Source organism: Vulpes lagopus, chromosome 4 (genome assembly GCF_018345385.1).
Source record: "Vulpes lagopus strain Blue_001 chromosome 4, ASM1834538v1, whole genome shotgun sequence".
Classification (NCBI taxonomy): Eukaryota; Metazoa; Chordata; class Mammalia; order Carnivora; family Canidae; genus Vulpes; species Vulpes lagopus.
In genome coordinates, this window is record NC_054827.1 from 33,138,093 (window position 1) to 33,164,293 (window position 26,201).

At 34.2% G+C, this 26,201-nt stretch overlaps 1 protein-coding gene across 1 annotated transcript in view; it reads left to right on the forward strand.

Annotated features, from left to right (window-relative positions):
• Nucleotides 1–26,201, forward strand: part of ADAM32 (ADAM metallopeptidase domain 32) — a 190,698-nt gene that overhangs the window by 5,114 nt on the left and 159,383 nt on the right. The window contains exons 3-7 of the mRNA XM_041751039.1: nucleotides 5,731–5,810; nucleotides 13,673–13,734; nucleotides 16,319–16,394; nucleotides 18,620–18,696; nucleotides 20,367–20,529. Coding sequence (XP_041606973.1) covers nucleotides 5,731–5,810; nucleotides 13,673–13,734; nucleotides 16,319–16,394; nucleotides 18,620–18,696; nucleotides 20,367–20,529 — 458 coding nt within the window. The remainder of the gene's footprint in view (nucleotides 1–5,730; nucleotides 5,811–13,672; nucleotides 13,735–16,318; nucleotides 16,395–18,619; nucleotides 18,697–20,366; nucleotides 20,530–26,201) is intronic.

Here is a 26,201-nt window from a genome sequence, read left to right on the forward strand (position 1 = left end):
TAGTTTATTGCTCTTTAAATAGAAACTAATTGAGGAAAATATCTATATTCAGCTTCTTTATTTTTGTAGATTTTTTTCTAGCTTTACCAGTGAGTTTTATACTTTCAGATGTTTTCGTCTTATTAATTAGTGTCCTTTTGTTTCAGCATGAAGAGCTCTCTTTAACATTTCTTATAAGGCAGATCTCCTCGTGGTGATGAACTCCTTTAATCTTCGTCTAGTCTGCTGTTGAACCTCTCTACTGAAATTTTCAGTTAATTTATTATATTTTTCAGCTCTATGATTTCAGCTTGGTACTCATTTTAACCATTTTTGAGTGTACAGTTTAATGGCATACAGTACATTCACTTGTGTAGCCATCATCACTATCCATCTCCAGAACTTTTTTCATCTTCCCAAGCTGAAACTCAGTACCCATTAAGCACTAACTCCTCATTCCCTTCTCCCTGCAGCTCATGGAAACTGTCATTCTACTTTACGTCTCTGTGGATTTGACCATACTAGGTGCCTTGTATAACTGGAATTGTGGAGTAGTTTCCTTCTTGCGACTGGTTTATTTCACTTAGCATAACTCCCTCAATGTTCATCTGTGTTGAGTACATGTCAGAATTTTCTCCTTAAGGCCAAGTAATATTCTTTTGTGTGGAATATAAATGAATAAATATATATTTCATTTTGTTTATCCATCCATCTGTAGATGGATATTTGGGTCGCATCTTCTTTTGGGATATTATGAATAATGCTGCCTTGAACATATATGTACATGTACTCATTTGAGTCCCTGTTTTCAATTGTTTTGCATATATATTCTGCATATAAGTGAAATCGTATGATATTTGTCTTTCTTCATCTGACATTTCACTTAGCATACTACCCTTTAGGTCCATCTATGTTGTCACAAGTGGCAAGATTTCATTCTTTTTTATTGCTGAGTAATGTTCCATCGTGTACATTTGTATATATATACCTCAGATTTTCTTTATCCATTCATTTATTGATGGATACTTTGGTTGCTTCCATATCTTAGCTATTATAAATTATGCTGCAGTAAACATAAGGGTGCATATATCTTTTTGAATTGGTGTTTTTGTTTTCTTTGGCTAAATATCCAGCAGTGGAATTACTGCATCACATGATAGCTCTACTTTTCATTTTTTGAGAACCTGCATACTGTTTTCTGTAGTGGCTACACTAATTTACATTCCCACCAACAGTATATGAGGGTTTTCTCTTCTCCACATCCTTGCCAGCACTGAGTATTTTTTGTCTTTTTTGATAACTGGTCTGATAGATATAAAGTGATATCTCATTGTAGTTTTGAGTTGCATTTCCCTGATGATTAAAGGCGTTAAACATCTTTTCTTGGGCCAGTGGCCATCTGTATGTTTTCTTTGGAGTAATGTGTATTTAAGTCCTCTGCCCATTTCTTGATTGAGTTGTTCATTTGGGTTTTCTTTAGATATTAAGTTGTGTAAGTTCTTTATATATTTTGGATATTAACCCCTTATCAGATATATGATTTGCAAACATCTACTCCCATTCAGTAGGTTGCCTTTTCATTTTGTTGATGGTTTCCTTTGCTGCACAGGTTTTTTAGTTTTATGTAATCCCATTATTTATTTTTAGTTTATATGCCCTTCTCTGAAAAGACTAATCCAAAAATTGCCAAGATTGATATCAGAGAACTTACTGCCTATTTTTTCTTGTAGGAGTTTAATGGTTTCAGGTTATATATTCAAGTTTTTAATCCATTTTGAATTTATATTTGTATGTGATGTGAGGTAGTGGTCCAGTTTCATTCCAGAATTCCAGAATAATTTTCTCTTAGATGACGTATTAGTGTTATTGTTATTATAACAGATTACCACAAATTTAGTGGCTTAATACAAATTTATTATCTTACAGTTTGTAAAGTGGGTCTCAGTTGAGCTAAAATCGGGGCCTTGGCCGTACTGTGTTCCTTCCATAGGCTGTAGTAGATCATCTTTTACCTTTCCTTTTTCAGATTCTAATGGCTGTTCGCATTCTTTGGCTGGGCCCCCTTCCTCTCAAATTCAAAGTTAGGAGCATTGGGCTGAGTTGTGTTTGGACTACCATCTTTCTAGTTCTTTCTTCTGCCCTATTCATCTTCTTTTAAGGACCCTTGTGATTAAATTAAGACCACATGGATAATCCAGGATAAATTCCCTATTTTAAAGTCAGCTTATTGGCAACCCTAAATATACTTTACTGTGTAACCTAACATATTCACAGGTTCTGGGATTAGGGTATGGACATCTTGGAAAGCAATTATTATTCCGCTTACCACAGATAATGAGATGTTAGAACTAAAAATGATAAATACCTGAGGCAGTATGGACGGTGAAGTTACATACATTACTCTCATTGTCAAGAGAGAATGCAAACTTGCTCCTAGAATTCTCTGCTTATTGGGATAGAGAAAACACCTTTTTCTATCAGGAATTGCACGCAGGTGCCAGTGCTTGTGTTGCTTTCCTTCGCTTCAGACTATATTTGGAACATTGCAGTCATCGCCTGAGTAAACTTAAGACAACTCATTGCATTATTGCTTATCATCTGCACAACTTAAACAAAATAGGAAAATAGGAATCCCTACTCTTGTATATTTCAGTTCTTTTTAGGATTGGACTACTTCTGGTTTAGAAAGACTTGGTTTAATGTTTTGGTGATGGTGCATATGATATTCAGAGATTTCCATTTGACCCTTCTTACTGTAATAATCCTCATTCTTTGGGTCAGGGAGACCAAGTGGGGATTCCACAAGATATTGATTATATCTGTTTCCACATGCTGTTCCATAATTGGGCATATTATGATAGGAAGAATTCACAGACCCATGGGAAACTCAGATTTGACCCTAAATTTGAGGTACCACCAGCCGTCTTGTAAGCATGCATCTTTTCCTGAAGTGAACCACAGTTATATTTTAAGTCCTTAAAAATTAGGTTAGAGCAAGTATTTAATATTCCATACAAGGTCTGAGTAATTGGATTTTGATTTTGTAGATCCAATATGAAGATTTTTCTTTTTTAAAAGATTTTATTTATTTATTCATGAGAGACATAGAGACATATGCAGAGAGAGAAGCAGGTTCCTGCGGGAAGCCAGATGTGGGACTTGATCCTGGGGCCCCAGGATCACAACCTGAGCTGAAAGCAGATGAAAATTTTTCTTTTAGTTGGCTATTTCGTCCTACTTAGACTTGTTGCTTAGACTGAGATTTTTGATCTTAGAGCTTCATAATTATGTAATACTCCTCTGATTTCATACTTTTGTTTTGGTAAAGTCACTGAAAAAATCTGATTTGGTTTATTTTCTGGATGCATTTGTGTAAATTCTTTCTTCTCAATTTGGAATATCTATAGGGTTTTACATAATAAATTTGTTATTTAGGCAATAATAGTGATTCCTCATTGTGAATAGTTAGAAAATGTAGTATCTTACTACTTCTTCCCACATCCTGTTCGCCCCTTGATGATATGACTGGTTATTTTAAATCTTAGTTCTTCTATACTGTTATGCAATTGAATAATATGTTTGTATTTCTAGCACTTGATTTTCAGCTTTAATCACAATTCTTTTTGGACCACACTGCAATAAATTTAAGGAAATCAGTATGCACATATGGTATTCCTCTTTATACTGCCTGACATTATTATATATGTTGTTATGTCTATATCATTTGCTCTCTACTAAATAAATATAATTCTCATGGTTGTTTTAGCCTTATTATATATTTATTTAATACCTACTACTAACCTTTTACTTTAACTCTATTGGTATCTTCATTTGGAGAAGTTTCTCTGGCTTTGGTGACAGGCACGTTGAGCTAGTTTCCTTAAGATTTTGCTTGTGAATACATCTCTTTTGCCTCTGTATTTGAATGAAAATTTTGCTGGGTATGAAGTTTCAGAGCCCCCATTTTCTTTTCTATAGGAATGTGTAGAAGCATATGGGAATATCCATATACTTAAAACTCTGAAACCACTCTGCATATAATTAATCTTTCAAGTATCAGCTTTCTATTAAAGTTTCTATACATATGCATAGATGCATATGGAAATAGCTATATGCTTCTCATTGGGACTACACTATATGTAAACCATCATTCAAGTAGTATCTTTTTCATTGGTGTATATGTGTTTGTAAATGTATGTGTAAAAGCATGTGGGGATAGACCTATTCTTACTTGAATGAAATGCATGGAGTATATAATGTGTTTCATGTAACACCTTCTTTCATTAAGATACTAGTGTTTGTAAACATTTGTTAGGAGCATGGAAAGAGCCCTGTGCTTATCTCATTGAAACTACACTGTGTATAATACATTGTTCAAGTAATATTTTCTTTCATTAATATATATATGTTTGTAAATGTATATGTAGAAGCATAAGGGAAGAGCCTTGTGTTTCACACTGAAACTACACTGTGTATAAACCATCATTCAAGTGACATCTTCTTTAATATAAACCCAGTAACCCCCTAGCCCTCTAACCCTAACCTCTAATGCCAATCTTAACTATTAACCCCTAACCCTAACTCTAAATCCTAACCCTAGCCTTATTAGCCCCTAAACTTACTCTAAAATCTAACCCTAATCCTAACCTTCACTCTAACATTAACCCCCAACCCATAAACCTAACCTTAAATTGAACCTTCTTGAGAGTTCTCTAAATAGGATACCAGGTACATACCCTCATCCTGGCCCCAACCTTAATCCTAAACATAACATTGGCTATAAGCCCTAACCTTAACCCAACATCTGAGAAGAAGAAGTAACAAGGAAATGTTACTCATCCATAAAAAAGAGAACAAAATCTTGTCATTAACAATAACATGGATGGAGCTAGAGAGTAAGTAGTATGCTGACTGAAATAAATCTGTCAGAGAAAGATGAATAACGTATGATTTCACTCATGTGGAATTTAAAAAACAAAGCAGATGAGCCAAGTGGGGGAAAAGAGAGGCAAACCCAAGAAACAGATCCTTTCTGAGGATGGTTACCAGAAGGGAGGTAGGTGGAGGGGAGGGGGCATGTGTTAAATAGGTGATGGGGATTAAGGAGTCTGTACTTGCTGCGATGAGCACTGGGTGTTGATTGGAAGTATTGAATCCCTCTTTTGTACACCTGAGGCTAATGTTAACATGTATGGTAACTAACTTGAACTTAAATAAAAACTTATAAAAATAAAGACATTGTTCTTCAGTTTTTTGATGTTGGATAATGTAAAAATTCTCAAGCTTGCCTGCTTTACTGCCTAATGCCCAGTATGATTTTCTTTTTCTTTCTTTTTTCTCATAAGCCTGTAGGATTCTTTATCTTAAATACCCAATAACTTTAGTAGAATATGTCTGTTTTAATTATTATCAGTTATTCCTGAATTCAGTGTACTTTCTAGTCCATGGTTTCAAATCTTTTATTTCAGGAAAATTTTCTTGAAATATATCTTTGATTATTTTTTGATCTGTTCTGTTTTCCTCAGGAGCAGCAAATTCTGTGTAAGTTTAATACTATGCCCCTGTCCCCATGTGCAGTCCTTTTTTTGGGCTTTCATAACTATCTTGTCTGTTTTTAAAGTAAGTGTTTTCAAGATTTTTGTAGGAGTACATAGTGATGACTCATATGTACATAAGTGAGTTCTACAAAAGAACTTGAACAAATACTTAGTCACATATAAGACATACTTATTGCCTTTTTTCTTTCTTCAGGTTCTCAAAGTTCTTTTCTACAAATTGTAGTTCCAGAAAAAATCCAAGCAAATACAAGTGGTAATTCAGAAGTAGAAAATGTAAGCAATATTTTTCACAATATCATATGAAATTTTTATTTTAATAAATAGCAATTAAATATATCAACCCCATTATAGAATGAATATAAGTATGCAATATTACTACTGACATTGAATTTAAAGTTTTTATAGTAAAAGCAAATATGTAGATCAGAATGTTGTGTTTTGTCTAACATTTGTCATTGCTTATGGTAAGAGTTTTAAAAGTTCAAATAAAAAATGATGTAGAAGATAATTCTTATCTGAGTAATATCTAGATGATTCAGATGAAGAGAATAATTTTTCCCAAAATGGTTAAGGACAATCTCTTTTTAAAAAATATTTTAATTTTGGGGATCCCTGGGTGGCGCAGCGGTTTGGCGCCTGCCTTTGGCCCAGGGCGCGATCCTGGAGACCCGGGATCGAATCCCACGTCAGGCTCCCGGTGCATGGAGCCTGCTTCTCCCTCTGCCTGTGTCTCTGCCTCTCTCTCTCTCTCTCTCTGTGGCTATCATAAATAAATTAAAAAAAAATATTTTAATTTTAAGTGTAGTTGACACACAATGTTACATTAGTTTTGGGTGTACAACATAGTAATTCAACATCTCTATAAATGATGCTATGCTCACCACAAGTATAACTACTATCTGTCACCATACAACACTATTACAATATCATTGGCCATATTCCCTTCCTATACCTTTTATTTTCATGACTTATTCCATAAAAATGAAAGCCTCTATCTTCTACTCTCCTTCAAGCAGTTTGCTTGTCCCTTAAACCCTCTTCCCTCTGGCAACCATCAGTCTGTTCTTTGTATTTACAGGTCCAGTTCTGCCTTTTGTTTGTTTATTCACTTGTTTTTTAGATTCCTCATATGAGTGAAATCATATGGTCTCTGTCTTTGTCAGTCTGATTTATTTCACTTAGCATAATGCCCTCACAGTCTATGCATGTTGTCACAAATGACAAGATTTCATCCTATATTCTAGGATGTGTGTGTGTGAGTGTACAGCACATTTTCTTTACCTATTCATTTATCAATGGACACTTACATTGCTTCCATATCTTGACTACTATAAATAGTCCTGCAGTAAACATAAGGTATATACATCTTTTTGAATTCTTGTTTTTATTCTCTTTTTATTTATTTAATTCCAGTATAATTAACATGCAGTGTTATATTAGCTTCAAGTATACAATATAGTGATTCTCATTGCTCATCATGGTAAGTATACTCTTAATCAACCCTTCCTGTTTCACCTACCCTCCCATCCACCTCCTCTCTGAAAATCAGTGGTTTGTTCTCTGTATTTAAGGGTCTGCTTTTTGTTTGTCTCTTTTTCTTTGTTTTGTTTCTTTAATTCCATATATTAATGAAATCATATAGTATTTGTCTTTCTCTGACTTATTTTACTTTGCCTTATACCTTCTACATCCATTCATGTTATTGCAAATTACAAGACTTCATTCTTTTTTATGGCTGAGTAATGTTCTCTTGTGTATATGTATCACATCATCTTTATCCATTCATCTATCAATGGGCACTTGGGTTCCTTCCATATCTTGGCTACTACAAATAATGCTGCAACAAATATAGGGGCATATATATCTTTTCAAATTAGTGTTTTTGTATTCTTTGGATAAATACCTAGTAGTGAAACTGGATCATATGGTTATTCCATTCTTAATTTTTTGAGGAACCTCCATACTGTTTTCCAGCCACTTGTAGCCACTTGTACAGTGGCTGTACAAGTTTGCATTCTTACCAACAGTGCATGGGGTTCTTTTTTTCTACCTACTTGCCAACACTCGTTGTTTCTTGTGTTTTTTATTTTAGCCATTCTGACTGGTCTGAGCTGGTATCTCATTGTGGTTTTGATTTGCATTTTCTGATGGTGAGTGATGTTGAGCATCTTTTCATGCAACTGTTGTCCATCTGTATGTCTTCTTTGGAGAGATGTGTGTTCATGTCTAGTGCCCGTTTTTAAATTGGATTATTTGAGTTTTTTTGGTGTTGTGTTAAGTTCTTTATACATTTTGGATATTAACCCCTTATTGGATATACCATTTGCAAATATCTCCTCCCACTTGATGGGTTGTCTTTTTGTTTTGTTGATTGTTCCTTTTGCTGTGCAGAAGCTTTTTATTTTGTTATAGTCCCACTAGTTTAATTTTGCTTTTGTTTCTTTTGCCAGAGGAGACCTATATAGAAAAATGTTTCTATAGTTGATGTCAAAGAGACTAGTGCCTGTGTTTTCTTCTAGAAGTTTTATGTATTCAGGTCTCATCGTATTTAGGTCTTTAATCCATTTTGAGTCTATTTTTGTATATGGTGTAAGATAGTGGTCCAGTCTCATTTTTTGCATATGGCTGTCCAGTTTTCTTAGCACCAATGTTGAAGAGACTGTCTTTTTTGCATTGCATATTCTTTCCTGCTTGTGAAAGATTAATTGACCCTACAGTTGTAGGCTTATTTCTGTGCTCTCTATTCTGTTTTGTTGATCTATGTGTGTATATTTGTGCCAGTACTATGCTGTTTTAATTACTACGGCTTTGTAGTAGAGTTTAAAAACTGGGATTGTGATGCCTCCAGCTTTCCTTTTCTTTTTCAAGATTGCTATGGCTATTCAGAGTCTTTTGTGGTTCTATACAAATTTTAGGATTATTGTGAAAAAAATGCTGGTGTTGCATTAAATCTATAGATTACTTTGGATAGTAATATTAACATTATCGATTCTCCCAATTCATGAGCATGGAGTATTGTTCCATTTGTCTCTATTATTTTAATTTTTTCATCACTGCTTTATAGTTTTCGGAGTACAGGTCTTTCACCTCTTTAGTTAAGTTTATATTTCTATATATTTTATTATTTAGGTATAATTGTAAATGGGATTGTTTTCTTAATTTCTCCTTCTGCTACTTTATTATTAGTGTTTAGAAATGAAACAGATTTCTGTACTTTGATTTTGTATCCTGCAACTCTACTGAATTCATTTATCTATTCTAGTAGTATTTTGATATATTTTGATAGTCTTTAGGGTTTTCTCTCTATGGTATCATGTCATCTGCAAATAAAGTTTTACTTATTCCTTATCAATTTTAATGCCTTTTATCCCTTTTCCTTTGCTTATTGCTGTGGCTAGGACCTCCAGGACTATGTTGAATAAAAGTAGTAAGAGTGGACATCCTGGTCTTGTTTCTGAATTTGGGGGAAAAGCTCTCAATTTTTCATCATTGAGTATGATGTTAGCTGTTAATGTTTAATTTTTCATTATTATGTTGAGGCATGTTCCCTGTAAACCTTCTGTGTTGGGGGTTTTATTATGAATGACTGTTGTACTTTGTCAAATACATTTTTTTGCATTTATTTAAACGATGATATAGTATTTATCCTTTCTATTTTCTTTCTTTTCTTTTTTTTTTATCCTTTCTATTTTCAATGTAATATACTATGTTGGTGGATTTGGAATATTAAACCACCCTTGTAACCCAGAAATAAATTCCACTTGATTGTAATGAGTGATTTTTTAAATGTATTGTTGGATTTGTCTTGCTAATATTTTGTTGAGGATTTTTATATGTATGTTCATCAGAGATATTGGCCTGTAGTTTTCTTTTTTTGTAGTGACTTTTTCTGGTATTGTTATTAGGGTAGTGCTGGCCCCAGAATGAATTTGGAACATTTCCTTCCTCTTTACTTTTTGGAGTAGTTTCAGAAGAATAGCTATTAATTTTAAATGTTTGCTAGAATTCACCTGTGAAGTCATCTGGTCCTGGAATTTTATTTGTTGGGAGTTTTTTTTTTTTTTTTTTTTGATTTGGTTGTTTTTAGAAATGTATCCATTTCATGAATAAATAAATAAAATCTTTAAAAAAATTTATCCATTTCTTCTAAGTTGTCCAATTCGTTGGCATAAAATTTTTCATAATATTTTTCTGTATCTCGGTGGTGTTGGTTGTTATTTCTCCTCTTTCATTTCTGATTTTGTTTATTTCAGTGTTCCTTTTTCTTGATTCTGGCTAAAGGTTTATCAATTTTGTTTGTGTTTTTAAAGAACTAGCTCCTGGTTTCACTGATCTGTTGTTTTTTAAATTTCTATTTCATTTATTTCTGCTCTAATCTCTATTATTTCCTTCTTTCTGTTATTTTGGGGCCTATTGTCAAACAATAAGAGAATCGTTCTTTTTCTAGCTCCTTTAGATATAAAGTTAGGTTGTTAATTGGAAATTTTTCTTACTTCTTAAGGTAGGCCTGTATTGCTAAAATCTTTCCTTTTTAAACAGTTTTTGCTGCATTCCAAAGATTTTGGACTGCTGTGTTTTCATTTTCATTTGTCTCCATATATTTTTTTTATTTCCCCTTTGATTTATTGGTTGATCCATTCATTGCTTAGTAGTATGTTGTTTAACCTCCATGTATTTATGTTCTTTCTAGATTTTTTCTTGCAGTTGATTTCTAGTTTCATAGCATTGTGGTGAGAAATGATGCATGATATGATATCAGTCTTTTTGAAATTGTTGAAACCTATTTTATAGCCTAACATGATCTTTTCTGGAGAATATTTCTTTTTTTTTTAATAAATTAATTTTTATTGGTGTTCAATTTACCAACATAGAGAATAACACCCAGTGCTCATCCCGTCAAGTGTTCCCCTCAGTGCCCGTCACCCATTCACCCCCACCTCCTGCCCTCCTCCCCTTCCACCACCCCTAGTTCATTTCCCAGAGTTAGGAGTCTTTATGTTCTGTCTCCCTTCCTGATATTTCCCACACATTTCTTCTCCCTTCCTTTATATTCCCTTTCACTATTATTTATATTCCCCAAATGAATGAGAACATACACTGTTTGTCCTTCTCCGATTGACTTACTTCACTCAGCATAATACCCTCCAGTTTCTGGAGAATATTTCAATTGTACTTAAAAGGATTGAGTATTCTTCTCTCTCTCTCTCTCTCTCTTTTTTTTTTTTAAAGATTTTATTTATTTATTCATGAGAGACACAGAGAGGCAGAGACACAGGCAGAAGGAGAAGCAGGCTCCACGCAGGGAACCCGATATGGGACTTGATCCCGGGATGGGAATCATGCCCTGAGCCAAAGGCAGACGCTCAACCGCTGAGCCACCCAGGTGTCCCTTCTTCTCTTTTTTGGATGGAACATTCTGAATATATCTGTTACTTCCATCTTGTCTTATGTGTCATTCAAAACCACTGTTTCCTTACTGATTTTGTGTTTGGGTGATATATCAATTGATGGAAATGTTTTTTTTTATTTTTAATTTTTAAAAAAGATTTTATTTATTTTTTCATGAGAGACACACAAAGAGAGGCAGAGACATGGGCAGAGGGAGAAGCAGGCTCCCTGTAGGGAGCCCAATGCGAAACTCGATCCCAGGACCCTGGGATCAGGACCTGAGCCGAAGGCAGACACTCAACCAGTGAGCCACCCAGGTGCCCCACAATTGGAGTGTTAAAGTACCCTACTATTACTGTATTATTATTATTGATTTCTTAATGTATGTTAATAGTTGCTTTATGTAAGCATTTGGGTACTCCCATGTTTGGTACATAAATATTTACAATTGTCACATCTCCTTGTTGGACTGTTCATTTTATTATTATGTAGTGTCCTTTGTCTCTTGTTACAGTCTTTGTTTTAAAATCTATTTTGTCTGCTATAATTATTGCTGCCCTAGCTTTCTTTTCACTTCCATTTGCATGATAAATGTTTTCCCATCCCTTCACTTTGAATCTGCATGTGTCTTTACATGTGAAGTGAGTGTCTTATAGGCAGTATATACATCTTGCCTTTTAATCCATTCTGTTACCCTGTGCCTTTTGATTGGAGTTCATTTACATTCAAAGTAATTATTGCTAGTTATGTACTTGATGCCATTTTGTGTCTTGTTTTCTAGATTTTTTTGTAATTCTTCTCTGTTCTATTCTTCTCTTGCTCTCTTCTCTTGTTTGATGGCTGTCTTTAGTGAAATGCTTGGATTTCTATTTTTTGCATATCTATTACAAATATTTGATGTGTTGTTGTTATCATTAGGTTCATATATAACATTCTATATTTATTGGAGTTCTGTATGAAGTTGATAGTTGCTTGAGTTTGAACACATGAAAGCACAGAATTTTTTATTCCTTCACCCCACATTTTAGGTATATGATGTTATAATTTACATCTTTTTATGTTATGAATCTTTTTTTAATTTTTAGTCTTTTGACTGGTTTTACTGCTTTTGTGTTTTAATCTTCTCATTGGTTTTAGAAGTGATCGATCTACTACTTTTATTATGTTTATATGTACCTGTGAAATTTTTTTCTTTCCTACTTTTCCTACTCTTGCTTTTGTTTTTGCTTTTTGTTTTTTGTTAAGATTGTATTTATTTATTCATGATGGATACACAGAGAGAAAGAGAGAGGCAGAGACATAAGCAGAGGGAGAAGCAGGCTCCATGCAGGAAGCCCAATTCAGGACTCTGTCCCGGGACTCTGGGCTCACCAAAGGCAGTTGTTTAACCACTGAGCCACCTGTGCGTCTCCTTACTCTTGCTTTTGGTCTTTTCCTTTCCAGGCAAGTATTTTCTTTACCATTTCTTTTAAGGCTGATTTAGTCGTGATGGATTCCTTTAACATTTGTTCATCTGGGAAACTCGTGGTCTCTCCTTCTGTGTGATATCCTTGATGGATAGATTATTCTTGGCTGCAGATTTTCTTCCTTTTAACACTTTGAATATATCATGCCAGTCTCTTTCAGCCTGCAGTTTCTGGTGATAAGTCAGTTGATAGCCTTATGAGATTTCCCTTGTTATGTAACTGTTTTCTTATTTGTGTTACATGTGTCCTAATGTTGTGATTGAGACGTGTTTGCCTTTGGTCCAATTGTCTGTAATGGCTCTCTTTGCCTTTTGTGGGCAATGTTTGGTCCCTGTGTTATTAAGGGGCCAGTCTAGGTCCTCCTTGGACTTGAATTGAGTCAAACCAGATGTTTGTCAGAACTGCAGTCTCCGTGCCCTGCAGGGTGCTGTCCCTGTGTTGTCCCCAGAGAAATTTTCTTTGATGGGCAGGGCCTGCAGGCAGACGAGATGTTTACCCCCAGTCTGTTTGTTGGAGTTGCAGGGACCCCAAACTACCAGGCTCTCTCTCTGCTGCCCCTTTTGGGGTTTTTGTGGGTTGGCAGGGCTGACAGTCACAGATCCTGGAAGGCTTATCTTTTTCAGTGTTTTGGTATTTGTGTCATTTTGGTTGTAATATATTTTAAATAAGTTTTCTTTTTAGCGATGCTCTAATTCTTGATTTTTATATATTCTCTTTGGCTGGATAAAATACTCAGGTTCAGTAACTTAGTGATATTACAACTTACTGTTATCCATGTTTTAACTTGAGGGTAGTAATGGTAGAGTCAAAAACAATACCAAATTTTGTTCAAGAATCTTTTATTTAAAAATACAGGAAGCAGGTGATACATTTTAAGAAAACAGTTAAATATAATTTGTGCCTGATAGGATAAGCTTTGCTGATACATAGGATATCTTATTATCCTAAAGATGCTACCTAAAGGGACATTATAGCATAACATGTGGTCTCTAATTACAGAAGAACTTAAAATTCAATTATATATAGATTTCTAATCCTTTATAAATCCTTAGGTTAGGCTTATTTTTGTGGAAATAGTAAGAATGGATTATATAATAAATACATATATACATATGTAATAAATACATGTTATAATTTTTGATATACTGTTGCAAATTTTAAATCACATATAGTCTGAGACATTTTCATCAAGACATTTTAGAGATTAGAGGAATTTATTGATGTAAAATTGTTTTGCTGCTATTACATTGATCTTCATCTCAGTTGTTCTGGATTCTCTAGGAACAGATATCCTATATTATTACAACAGATGAGAAGCCATACACTATACACCTTAAGCAAAGGTAATTTTTTTATTCATTTCGTTTTGTATTTAATTTTATTGATATGTTTTTACTTATAATAAAAATGGAGTGTTAAAAATAATTTAGTTGTTAGTAAACATTTTAGTTGTTTCAGATAAACAGATGCTTTCCTGTGAATTACTTACATTTTTGGTTCTAATGCCTCAAGTGGTCTTTTGTGAATAAAGGGGTTAGGAATAGAAAAAAATGAGAAGATTATAAGATTTTGTTGTTGAAAAAACTAGAAGGACCTATATAATCAGGGCAGAACGTTGGAATAAGAAGTTTTAAGTCTGTAAATATATCAGGGTTTGATCAGGAAGACAGGCCTGGACTAAGGAATTTGATATGGAATGAGATTATACACTTGTGAGAGCTGGTGTATAGTTTATGGAAAATAGTGCTAGCATGTGCTGTCCTTCAGGGAATTGAGAAAATAATTGAAATAACTTTCTGTAGGGTTTAATTCTATCATGGAAACCGAGAAGCCATGAAAATTTTCTCTCATGTAGAGAAAAGCTGGCTTAGAATTAATTTTTGACTTTTTTTTTTTTTTAATTTTTGACTTTCAATAGGATAGTTTCAGTTAAATTTTGGTTATAGAAATATACTGTATGGTATTAGGGAGAAGTGGATTGTGAGAAACTAAAGGTAGTAAGTTGTAAATATTTTTAAAAATGTTTGGCAGAAAAAGAAGAAACAGGTACAGATGACTGCTTTTTAAGAAAGAAGAAACAAAGTTTATTGGCTGAGTGGAAGTTTCTTAGAGAGATATATATAAACAAAGTGATTCATTGTGTAAACTGCCAAAGTATAGCATTGAGTAAAAGAAGAATTAACCTACTCTTTTAGACAGAAGGGAAGAAGAATATGGTAAATGACAACTCAAAGATCTTTTCAAGTATATAAGTGGGAAAGTGAGAGAACTCACATTACATTTGAACTTCTTATCAGGACTGTAAATAGTGGTAAGAATTATAGGAACTGGAATTTAGTAGATGGTTGTAGAGCATGTGTGCAATTTTTTGAGAAATTACTTGCATAATGATTATGATAGCATAATGATAATCAGGAAATTATTTACAACTTTGAGGTATATACTGAGGTGGCAGGAAAAAATGAGCTAACATTGAATATAGTGGTAGAGATTTGGTGTGGCAGTGAAGGAGAAGGGAAACAGATCTGAGTCGGGAAGAATATAGGCTCAGTTTAAAAAATGTTAAATATGAAGTGCTTGCAGGATATCTCAAGAGAAATGTCCAGTTGATAGATTCAATTTAGAATGTGAGTGTGCCACCTATTTATATAGGTATAAATGAAGCACCAGAAATGAACAAGATAAATCTGTAGAGGTAGGAGTGAATATCAAAGGTGAGAAGCAAAAACAACCCAGAATTGAATGCCATGGGAACACGTAAAGGAAGAAGCAAGGACTCAGACCAGTGGGACTCATAAAAGTATACAGAAAGATATTAGGGAATCCAGGTGGAAATGGTGTCATTGAAATGAAGAGTAGATGATTTAAAGAAGGGAAGCGGGGTCAACAGTTACGTATGTGTCAGAGTAGTTTTACTGATTTCAAACTCTTGTGGATTTGACAATATGAAATCACTTTTAGTGGAGGATTCTCAACTAGCTAGTCCTGGGTGATCTACTTATGCTACATTGGATTGAGGAGTGACCATGAGTTGAGGAAACATACCTGGAGTAGGATAATAAGTAAAGGCAATCATACCAGAGAAGGTTAAAACTTGGACTTGTAGTTTCAGTATCTACATTCAGATTAATATGACTTTTACACAATACCCTTCTACTTCATTATAAAGGAAATATATATGCATGCTAGTGAAACTTTGAAAGAATGAGAAAATGGTAAACTTTCATAATCCTACATCTAGTTCATATCTTTGTAAATTTTAAAATGTCGGGAAGCCCAGGTGGCTCAGTGGTTTAGCACCACCGTCAGCCGAAGGTGTGATCCTGGGGACCCGGGATGCAGTCCCACATCAGGCTCCCTGCATGGAGCCTGCTTCTCCCTCTGCCTGTGTCTCTGCCTCTCTCTTTCTCTCTCTCTTTGTGTTGTGTCTCTCATGAATAAATAAATAAAATCTTAAAAAAAAATTCATTACATAAAAATTTTTTTTAAATGCCTTTTTTTCTCATCTTGTAGTCTTTTCTTATTTTAAAGGAGTTAATTAAAATAAAAAAGGAGTTCATTAAAATAGGAAAATTATTTTGAGTATGTATTGCTTTGAATATAAATTATTGTATGTCAAAAGAAAACACTCCTTTTGTTGGATTTGCAGACTTATTATAAAGGCCCAGATAGTAAATATTTCAGGCTTTGAGGACCATATTGTCACTATTAAAATAACTCAATTCTGCTATTGTAGCTTGAAAACAGCCATGGGCCATACATAAATTAATGGATGTAACTGTGTTCCAATAAAACTTTATTTACAAAGACAGAATAGGTCAGATTTAGCTTGAAGGTATTAGTTTGCTGAGCACTGCTTTGTATGTTTCAAAAAGAATAACTTTAAAAAAAAGAATAACTTAATATTCTTTCTTTTTTTATATTCAGTTTTTTTTTAGCACATAATTTTATGGTTTATTTATATAATCAAGGGTCTGTGAATTCTCATCCTTCAGATATTCAGGTAAGATTTAAGTTCTATATTTTACAAATTTTTTAAACCTTTTTTACATTGAATAAATGTTTTCCTAATACAGAACACTGTATTCATAGGGGATATATTTAAGTATTCATTTATTGTCTTATTTCCCTCATTATTAGCCTTTTCTGAAGTCTTGGCAAATTAAAGACAAACTAGATGGACTAAATGCTTCCTCTCTGCATAGAACATAGATACCATTTAATTAATTAATTAGTATTTTGTTGAATAAATGAGTAAAATTAAAGACTAAAAAATTAAAAGCAAACATAAATATTGCTGGATACAAAATCATACATTTTAAACCTTTTCTTTTTTTTAACCCTCATTCCATCCATCAATAAATCTTATTGACCCTACCCTTTAAATTATATATAGCCAGATTCACCTTCTTCCTCTGTCTCAATACACTGATAACACTCTTTTCCAAGTAAATGCTTAGATTATTGCTATAACTTACTGAATAATCTTCTTGTTTCTATACCTTGCCCATCCCCTCAGTTGATTTTCAACATGACAAACAGATCAATCCTCTCAAAGCCTAGGCACATTATGTCATTTCTGTGCTCGGAATCCTCCATCGTGATTGACTTGTTCACAAAGTGAAAACCAAAGTCATTTCAATATCCAGCAGCCTATGTACAAACTAGTCCTCTTTATCTGACTGACCTCACTTCTTGTACTGTCTACTTTGCTCATTCTGGTCCAGCTACGTTGGTCTTCTTGCTGTTCCTCAACAGACCAGACATGTTCTCCCTTCAAGTTGTTGCACTTTTCTATTTTTTTCTGATCTAGATGCTTGCTCTTTCCAAGATTCCCTTTCCTTAAGGTCTTTGCTTAAAATTACCGTATTAGTCCCTGACTATTTAACTTCTTCTAACTTCTTAAATTTCACTCTTAACCCTTAGTGCGCTCTTTGTTTTGTTTTTCTCTATGGTGGTTATCAATATATGATGTGCCATCTATTTATTTTCTGTTTCCCCATTCTCAATATAATCTTCACGAGGTCAGGGATTTTATTTTAGTCTATTTTATTCACTGATGTATCTGCAGTGCCTAGAAAAATGCCTGGCACATAGTTAGCATGACAAAAATTTGTTGAAAGATTGAATTTGAATACCAAGTTGCTTCACTTTTATTGGATAGGACTATAAATTTCCTTTTCTTGCTCTTTCTTCCTCCCCTTAGTTGCAGTATAAAGCAGTGTGTTAATAAGAAATCTTACATTGATTACCACCAAAATTTATAGCACTACTGAATTTTGGAAATTACATAATCTTCCTCCTCTCCTTTTTTCCTTCCTGTGATGATGTTTGCTATATCTCTAGCTTAATTCTACTGTGGTCAGAGACCAAACTTTGTATGATTCAAGTTCTTTAAAATTTCTTGTCTTGCTTCATGGCCCAGAACATGGTTTCATTTTTGTAAATGTTCCATGTTTTTTAAAAAGAAAGTGCATTCTGCGGTTTTTATTCTACCTATATTAGGTTGCTAATATGCTCTTCAAATCTGTAGATTCTGAATGCATGATTTATCAGATACAGAAATGTATCTTCTATTATGATTATGCATTTCTCTATTTTTATTATCCTTTCAATTTGAGCTCCTATGTTTTGAAACTATGTAGTAAGTGAATTCAAATTTGGAATATTATATCTTCCTGATCAGTTGAAACTCTTTTCATTATAAAATGTCTCTATCATTAGTAATTCTTCTTATTTTAAAGTCTTCATTTCCTGTATTAGGATAGCTTCAGAATCATCCTTTAAGTTTGTGTTGATATGGTGTTTCATTTTCCAGTTCTTTAATTTTCCTGCACCCTTAATTTTTAGGTGTTTCTTTTTAGAAGAATATTAGATTTTTAAAGTAATCCAGATTCATAACCTTTATCTTTTAATCAATGACATAAATTTATGTATTAGAAAACAATTTAACCTAAAATATGGGATAATACTTTGGAAGCAGGATATAAAATGATAATCCCAAATATTAATCAGAAAAGTAGCTAATAAAAAAAAAAAAGAAAAGTAGCTAATATAGTGAATGTGACAAATATAGGGAAACTTTTCATGAATGTCACTTTATTCATACTGATATATAAACTGTGTAGCCTGTGAAAACATTCAGAAAGTTCTAGCAAGTATAAAAATAAGAAATCATTAGGCAGTTCTGTCAATCTTAAATAACCACTTCTTTTTTTTCTTTCCTAGGCTCAGTGCTACTACCAGGGACATATTGAAGGCTATCCGAATTCTGTTGTCACGCTCAGCACATGCTCTGGATTAAGGTTATTTATCTTCTGTCAGTGATATATGAACGTTGTAGTTAATGATATTTGGTGGCAGTGAATTTGTTATATTTATATTCAGTTTGGAGCTTCAAGAGGATTCCCATGTGGAGATAAAGCAGTGGTATCCTCCTCTGAACACTTTCTTTGCTGACCAGAGACGTTTCTAACCTTGAAGGTTTAGATTTCCTAGTCTCCTCGTTCTGCTGTATCTTATTCTTTCTTAGCTACAGAAATGAATTTAAATGACTACAGCAAGTTGGAGGAGCTGTTTAGGATAGCTTATTTTTTCAGCAAATGGATATTTTTAGTACATACCATGTGTCACCTACTGGCCTAGCATTTGGAGATATAAAGAGAAATAAAGATAAACAAGGCAGGCAGACTTTTTTTTTTTTTTTTCAAGGAAAATCACTTTCAGGAGAGGAGGCAAATTCTGTATAAACAAATAATTACTAGTATAGTACACATTTTTCTAGTAATATCACACTCTTTTTTTTAAATTAATTTTTATTGGTGTTCAATTTACCAACATACAGAAAAACACCCAGTGCCCATCCTGTCAAGTGTCCACCTCAGTGCCCGTCACCCATTCCCCTCAAACACCCGCCCTCCTCCCCTTCCACCACCCCTAGTTCGTTTCCCAGAGTTAGGAGTCTTTATGTTCTGTCTCCCTTCCTGATATTTCCCACACATTTCTTCTCCCTTCCTTTATATTCCCTTTCACTATTATTTATATTCCCCAAATGAATGAGAACATACACTGTTTGTCCTTCTCCGATTGACTTATTTCACTCAGCATAATACCCTCCAGTTCCATCCACGTTGAAGCAAATGGTGGGTATTTGTCGTTTCTAATTGCTGAGTAATATTCCATTGTATACATAAAGAAGATGTGGTTTATGTATAATATCACACTCTAAATGCTTGTTAACAATGGTAGGGTTTCCTTCTTAGTACCTAGAATTTTCTAGCCTGCTAGGAAATTCTTCATCCTCATTTTTGTAGTAGAGGATCCTTATTTTAACAAATAAGTGTTCCTTGGTGCTTGTTATGTGGAACTCTGAAATTTGGTTTTGGGAAGTAGCCCATTGAATTGTAACTTGTATTCAGAGAAGAATAGTTATAAAAGTTATTTACTCTTTAAAAGCCTTGCTTTTTATTTCTTATTCAGACTCTGTACATAAAGAATTAATAATACATGCCTTTTCATAATTACTGCTAAACTTTATTTATATAAATAAAATTTTACTTCTTACATATACTTTTGTTATTATAAGCAATATGAGCATTTCTCAAAAGCAGTAACATCCAGAGAGAAATTCATTAAGATTTCTAGTTGCTATTGGTTTCATTAAGTCACTGACTTAGAGGGCAGGGAACTCCTTGATCACCATAATGTTGTATACTTATACACCTGGCAATGGATTACATAATTTCTGCTGCATTTAAAACTATATAGAGAAACAAATGGAAAGTTAATTTTGTGGATTGCAGAAGATCTTTTGTTTCTTTAAAATTATCTCCAAAATGTAAAGAGTTTGGGTCAAAATATTGAGCTCAAAAATGTCCTTTATCCTCCTCTTCCTTCTCCTTCTTTTGGATTCTGTCAGAGTTTTATAATACAGAATTGATTAAAAGCACTTATATTTTTATCCTTAATCTTACAGAGGAATACTGCAATTTGAAAATGTTTCTTATGGAATTGAGCCTTTGGAATCTGCAGTTGAATATCAACATCTTCTTTATAAATTAAGGAATGAAAACACTGAAGATAAGCAAGGCATAGAAGAACAAAACAAAGTGGACTATAACATTTTTGTAAGTGAACAGGTGAGTTTGTGTGTTTTATTACCAATTTTAGAGCAATTATTGCCCTTAATTTATGCATAAGAGATTTATATTAACTGTATAAAACTGTGTAACTAACAAATAGCCTTTCCTTCAGAACATCCTCATCTTTTCTTAATGTTACAGTTTCCTTTGAACTGTACATTGCCTTCTCCTCCTTGCATCATTTGATCATCTACTTTTTTATGACACATTTTTTTTTGTATTTTTCCTTTTTTATTTTTATTTTTATTTTTAATAAATTAATTTTTATTGGTGTTCAATTTACCAACATACAGAAAAACACCCAGTGCTCATCCCGTCAAGTGTCCCCCTCAGTGCCCGTCACCCATTTCCCCCCACCCTCCGCCCTCCTCCCCTTCCACCACCCCTAGTTCGTTTCCCAGAGTTAGGAGTCTTTATGTTCTGTCTCCCTTCCTGATATTTCCCACACATTTCTTCTCCCTTCCCTTATATTCCCTTTCACTATTATTTATATTCCCCAAATGAATGAGAACATACACTGTTTGTCCTTCTCCGATTGACTTATTTCACTCAGCATAATACCCTCCAGTTCCATCCACGTCGAAGCAAATGGTGGGTATTTGTCATTTCTAATGGCTGAGTAATATTCCATTGTATACATAAACCACATCTTCTTTATCCATTCATCTTTCGATGGACACTGAGGCTCCTTCCACAGTTTGGCTATTGTGGACATTGCTGCTAGAAACATCGGGGTGCAGGTGTCCCGGCGTTTCATTGCATCTGAGTCTTTGGGGTAAATCCCCAACAGTGCAATTGCTGGGTCATAGGGCAGGTCTATTTAACTCTTTGAGGAACCTCCACACAGTTTTCCAGAGTGGCTGCACCAGTTCACATTCCCACCAACAGTGTAAGAGGGTTCCCTTTTCTCCGCATCCTCTCCAACATTTGTGGTTTCCTGCCTTGTTAATTTTCCCCATCCTCACTGGTGTGAGGTGGTATCTCATTGTGGTTTTGATTTGTATTTCCCTGATGGCAAGTGATGCAGAGCATTTTCTCATGTGCATGTTGGCCATGTCCATGTCTTCCTCTGTGAGATTTCTCTTCATGTCTTTTGCCCATTTCATGATTGGATTGTTTGTTTCTTTGGTGTTGAGTTTAATAAGTTCTTTATAGATTTTGGAAACTAGCCCTTTATCTGATATGTCATTTGCAAATATCTTCTCCCATTCTGTAGGTTGTCTTTTAGTTTTGTTGACTGTATCCTTTGCTGTGCAAAAGCTTCTTATCTTGATGAAGTCCCAATAGTTCATTTTTGCTTTTGTTTCTTTTGCCTTCGTGGATGTATCTTGCAAGAAGTTACTGTGGCCAAGTTCAAAAAGGGTGTTGCCTGTGTTCTCCTCGAGGATTTTGATGGAATCTTGTCTCACATTTAGATCTTTCATCCATTTTGAGTTTATCTTTGTGTATGGTGAAAGAGAGTGGTCCAGTTTCATTCTTCTGCATGTGGATGTCCAATTTTCCCAACACCATTTATTGAAGAGACTGTCTTTCTTCCAATGGATAGTCTTTCCTCCTTATCGAATATTAGTTGACCATACAGTTCAGGGTCCACTTCTGGATTCTGTATTCCGTTCCATTGATCTATGTGTCTGTTTTTGTGCCAGTACCACACTGTCTTGATGACCACAGCTTTGTAGTACAACCTGAAATCTGGCATTGTGATGCCCCCAGCTATGGTTTTCTTTTTTAAAATACCCCTGGCTATTCGGGGTCTTTTCTGATTCCACACAAATCTTAAAATAATTTGTTCTAACTCTCTGAAGAAAGTCCATGGTATTTTGATAGGGATTGTATTAAACGTGTAAATTGCCCTGGGTAACATTGACATTTTCACAATATTAATTCTGCCAATCCATGAGCATGGAATATTTTTCCATCTCTTTGTGTCTTCCTCAATATGACACATTTTTATTAAAATTCTCATTTTGTTATGTACTTCTAACTTTTTAAAAATAGTGTACATTCAATGTAAATTTAAGAAACTAAATTCCTACTTTGTGTCTATACTGGAAGTTATTTACAGGCACTGTTTTTTTTCAACTGTAGTCAAATTTTATTCTTTTTTGTATTTAAAGCTCAGCATATCTTCTTTTGATTCAGGGGGAGTTTTTAAAAAAATTAGTTACTGGGATACAATTTAGTGATTCATCAGTTGCATATAACACCCAGTGCTCACTATATCAAGTGCCCTCCTTAATGCCCATCACCCACTTACTCCCCTCCTCTCCAGTAACCCTCAGTTTGTTTCCTAGAGTTCAGTATATCTTACAGTTTGCCTCCCTCTGTTTTCATCTTATTTTATTTTTCCTTCGCTTCCCCTATGTTCATCTGTTTTGTTTCTTAAATTCTGTATATGAGTGAAATCATATGGTATTTGTTTATCTCTGACTGACTTATTTCACTTAGCATAATACCCTGTAGTTCCATCCATGTCATCGCAAATGGCGAGATTTCATTCTTTTCAATGGCTGAGTAATATTCCATCTTCTTTATCCATTCATCTGTCGATGGACATCTGGGCTCTTTCCATATTTTGTCTATTGTGGACAATGTTGCTATAAATATTGCAGTGTATGTGTCCCTTTGATTCACTGTTTGTATCCATTGGATGCATTTTTTGGGTCATAGGGTAGCTCTATTTTTAACTTTCTGAGGAACCTCCATGCTATTTTCCATAGTGGCTGCACCAGTTTGCATTTCCACCAATAGTATAAGAGGGTTCCCCATTCCCCACATCCTCGCCAACATCTGTTGTTTCCTGAGTTCATTTTAGCCATTCTGACAGATGTGAGGTGGTATCTCATGGATTTGATTGGTATTTCCCTGATGCCAAGTGATGTTGAGCATTGTTTCATGTGTCTGTTGGCCATTTGTATGTCTTTGGAGAAATGTCTGTTCATGTCTTTTGCCCATTTCTTGATTATTTGTTTTTTGAGTGTTGAGTATGATAAGTTCTTTCTAGGTTCTGGATACTAGCCCTTTATCTGATTAGACATTTGCAAATGTCTCCTTCCATTCTGTAGGTTGCCTTTTAGCTTTATTGACCATTTCCTTTGTTGTGCAAAACCTTTTTATCCTGATGAAGTTCCAATAGTTTCTTTGCTTTTGTTTCCCTTGCCTTCATAGAAGTATTTTGCAAGAAGTTGCTGTGGCTGAGGTCAAAGAGGTTGCTGCCTGTGTTCTCCTCTAGGATTTTGATGGATTTCTGTCTCACATTTAGGTTTTTCATCCATTTTGAATTTATTTTTATGCAGAGTATAAGAAAGTGGTCTAGTTTTATTTTTCTGTTTGTGGCTGTCCAGGTTTCCCAGCACCATTTGTTGAAGAGACTGTTTCTTTTCTTTTCTGCTGGATATTTTTTCCTGGTTTTTTGAAGATGAATTGACCATAGAGTTCAGGTTACATTTCTGGTTCTCTATTCTGTTCCTTTGATCTTTATGTCTATATTTATGCCAATACTGTACTGTATTGATGATTACAGCTTTGTAATACAGCCTGAAGTCTCGAATTTTAATGCTTCCAGCTTTAGTTTTCTTTTTTAACTCCTTTGGCTATTTGGAGTCTTTTGTGGTTCTATACAAATTTTAAGAGTGTTTGTTCCAGCTCTGTGAAAAATGCTGATGTTAATTTGATAGGGGTTGCATTGAATGTGTAGATTGCTTTAGACATCTTAACAATAATTGTCTTTCCAATCCCTGAGCATGGAATGTTTTTCCTTTTCTTTGTGTCTTTAATTTCTTTCTTAAGTGTTCTATAGTTTTTGGAGCACAGATCTTTTACTTCTTTGATTAGATTTATTCCTAGGTATCTTATGGTTTTTGGTGTAGTTGTGAATGGGATTGATACCTTGATTTCTCTTTTTGCTGCTTCATTATTGGTGTATAGAAATGCAACAGACGTTTGTGTATTGACTTTATATCCTGCGACTTTGCTGAATTCCTGTATCAGTTGTAGTAATTTTGAGGTGGAGTCTTTCAGGTTTTCTACATAGATTATTATGTTGTCTGTAAAGAGGGAAAGTTTGACTTTGCTGATTTGGATGCCTTTATTTCTTTTTGTTGTTTGATTGTTGAGGCTAGGACTTCCAGTACTATGTTGAACAGTGGTGGTGAAGATAGACATTTCCTGTGTTGTTCCTGACCTTAGGGTTTAAGCTCTCCGTTTTTCCCCATTGAAGATGATATTAGCTATGGGTTTTTCATATATGGCTTTAATGATATTGAGTTATGTGCCTTCTATCCCTACATGGTGGAGAGTTTTTATCAAGAAGGGATGATATACTTTGTCAAATGATTTTTCTGCATCTGTTGAGAAGATCATATGGTTCTTATCTTTTATTAACGTGATGTATCACATTGATTGATTTGTGGATGCTGAACCATCCTTGCATCCCAGGAATTAATCCCACTTAGTCATGGTGAATAATCCTTTTAATGTACTGTTGGATCCTCTTGGCTAGTATCTTGGTGAGAATTACTACTTTTTAGTCTCTATTAAATTTATTTCCATTCTGATGTTTATTGTTTAAGTCCTACTAACTTTTGGCTTCATTTGTCTTTTTTTCCTGATTTCTTTAGGAGTAAAGTTAAATTGTGTATTTGAGATTTTTCTTGTTTCTTGAGGCAAGCCTGTGTATCTATAATCTTTCTTTGTAGAACTGTTTTGATGCATTCCATAGATTTTAGAACATTATATTTTCATTTTCTTTTGTCTCCAAGTATTTTCATTTTCTCCTGATTTCTTCACTGACCCATTGTTTGTTCAGTAACATGTTTAGCCTCTATGTTTGTGGATTTTTTTCCAGTTTTTCCTTATGAATGTCTTCTAGTTTCATACTGTTGTGTGTGGAAAAGATGCGTGATGTGAATCCAGTGTTGAATTTTTTGAAACTTGTTTTTGTGGCCTAACATGTGATATATCTTGGAGAATGTTCCACATGCACTTGAAAAGAATATGTATTCTGTTCTTTTGGGATACAATGTGCTATATATATTTATGAAGTCCATCTGATCTAATATGTTTAAGGTTAATGTTTCCCTATTGATTTTCTGTCTGGATGATCTGATCATTGATGTTGATCTAACCATTGATGTAAGTGGGGTGTTAAGTTTCCAAACTATTATTGTAATACTGTCAATTTCTCCTTTGTAAAAACTTATTTATTTATTAGTTAATTAATTTATTGTGTGAATGGAGGGAGGGGCAGAGGGAGAGAAAATCCCAAACAGACTCCACACTGAGTGTGGAGCCTGATGTGGGACTTGATCTCATGATCCTGAGATCATGACCTAAGAGGAAACGAAGAGTTAGATGCTTAGCCGGTGGAGCCACCCATGAATTTTTCCTTTTATGTCTGTTAATGTTTGCTTTATGTACTTAGGTGCTCCTGTGTCAGGTACATAGATATTTATGATTGTTATTGATTGATCCCTTTTTTCATTATGTAGTGCTTTTTTTGTCTTTTGTTTGCAGTCTATGTTTTAAAGTCTGTTTTGTCAAATATAAGTATTACTACCCTAGCTTTTTAAAAAATTTTTTCTTTTATATGAAATATCTTTTTCCATTGTTTCACTTTCCATCTGTATCTATCCTTAGACCTCAGGTGAGTGTTTTATGCTCAGTATATA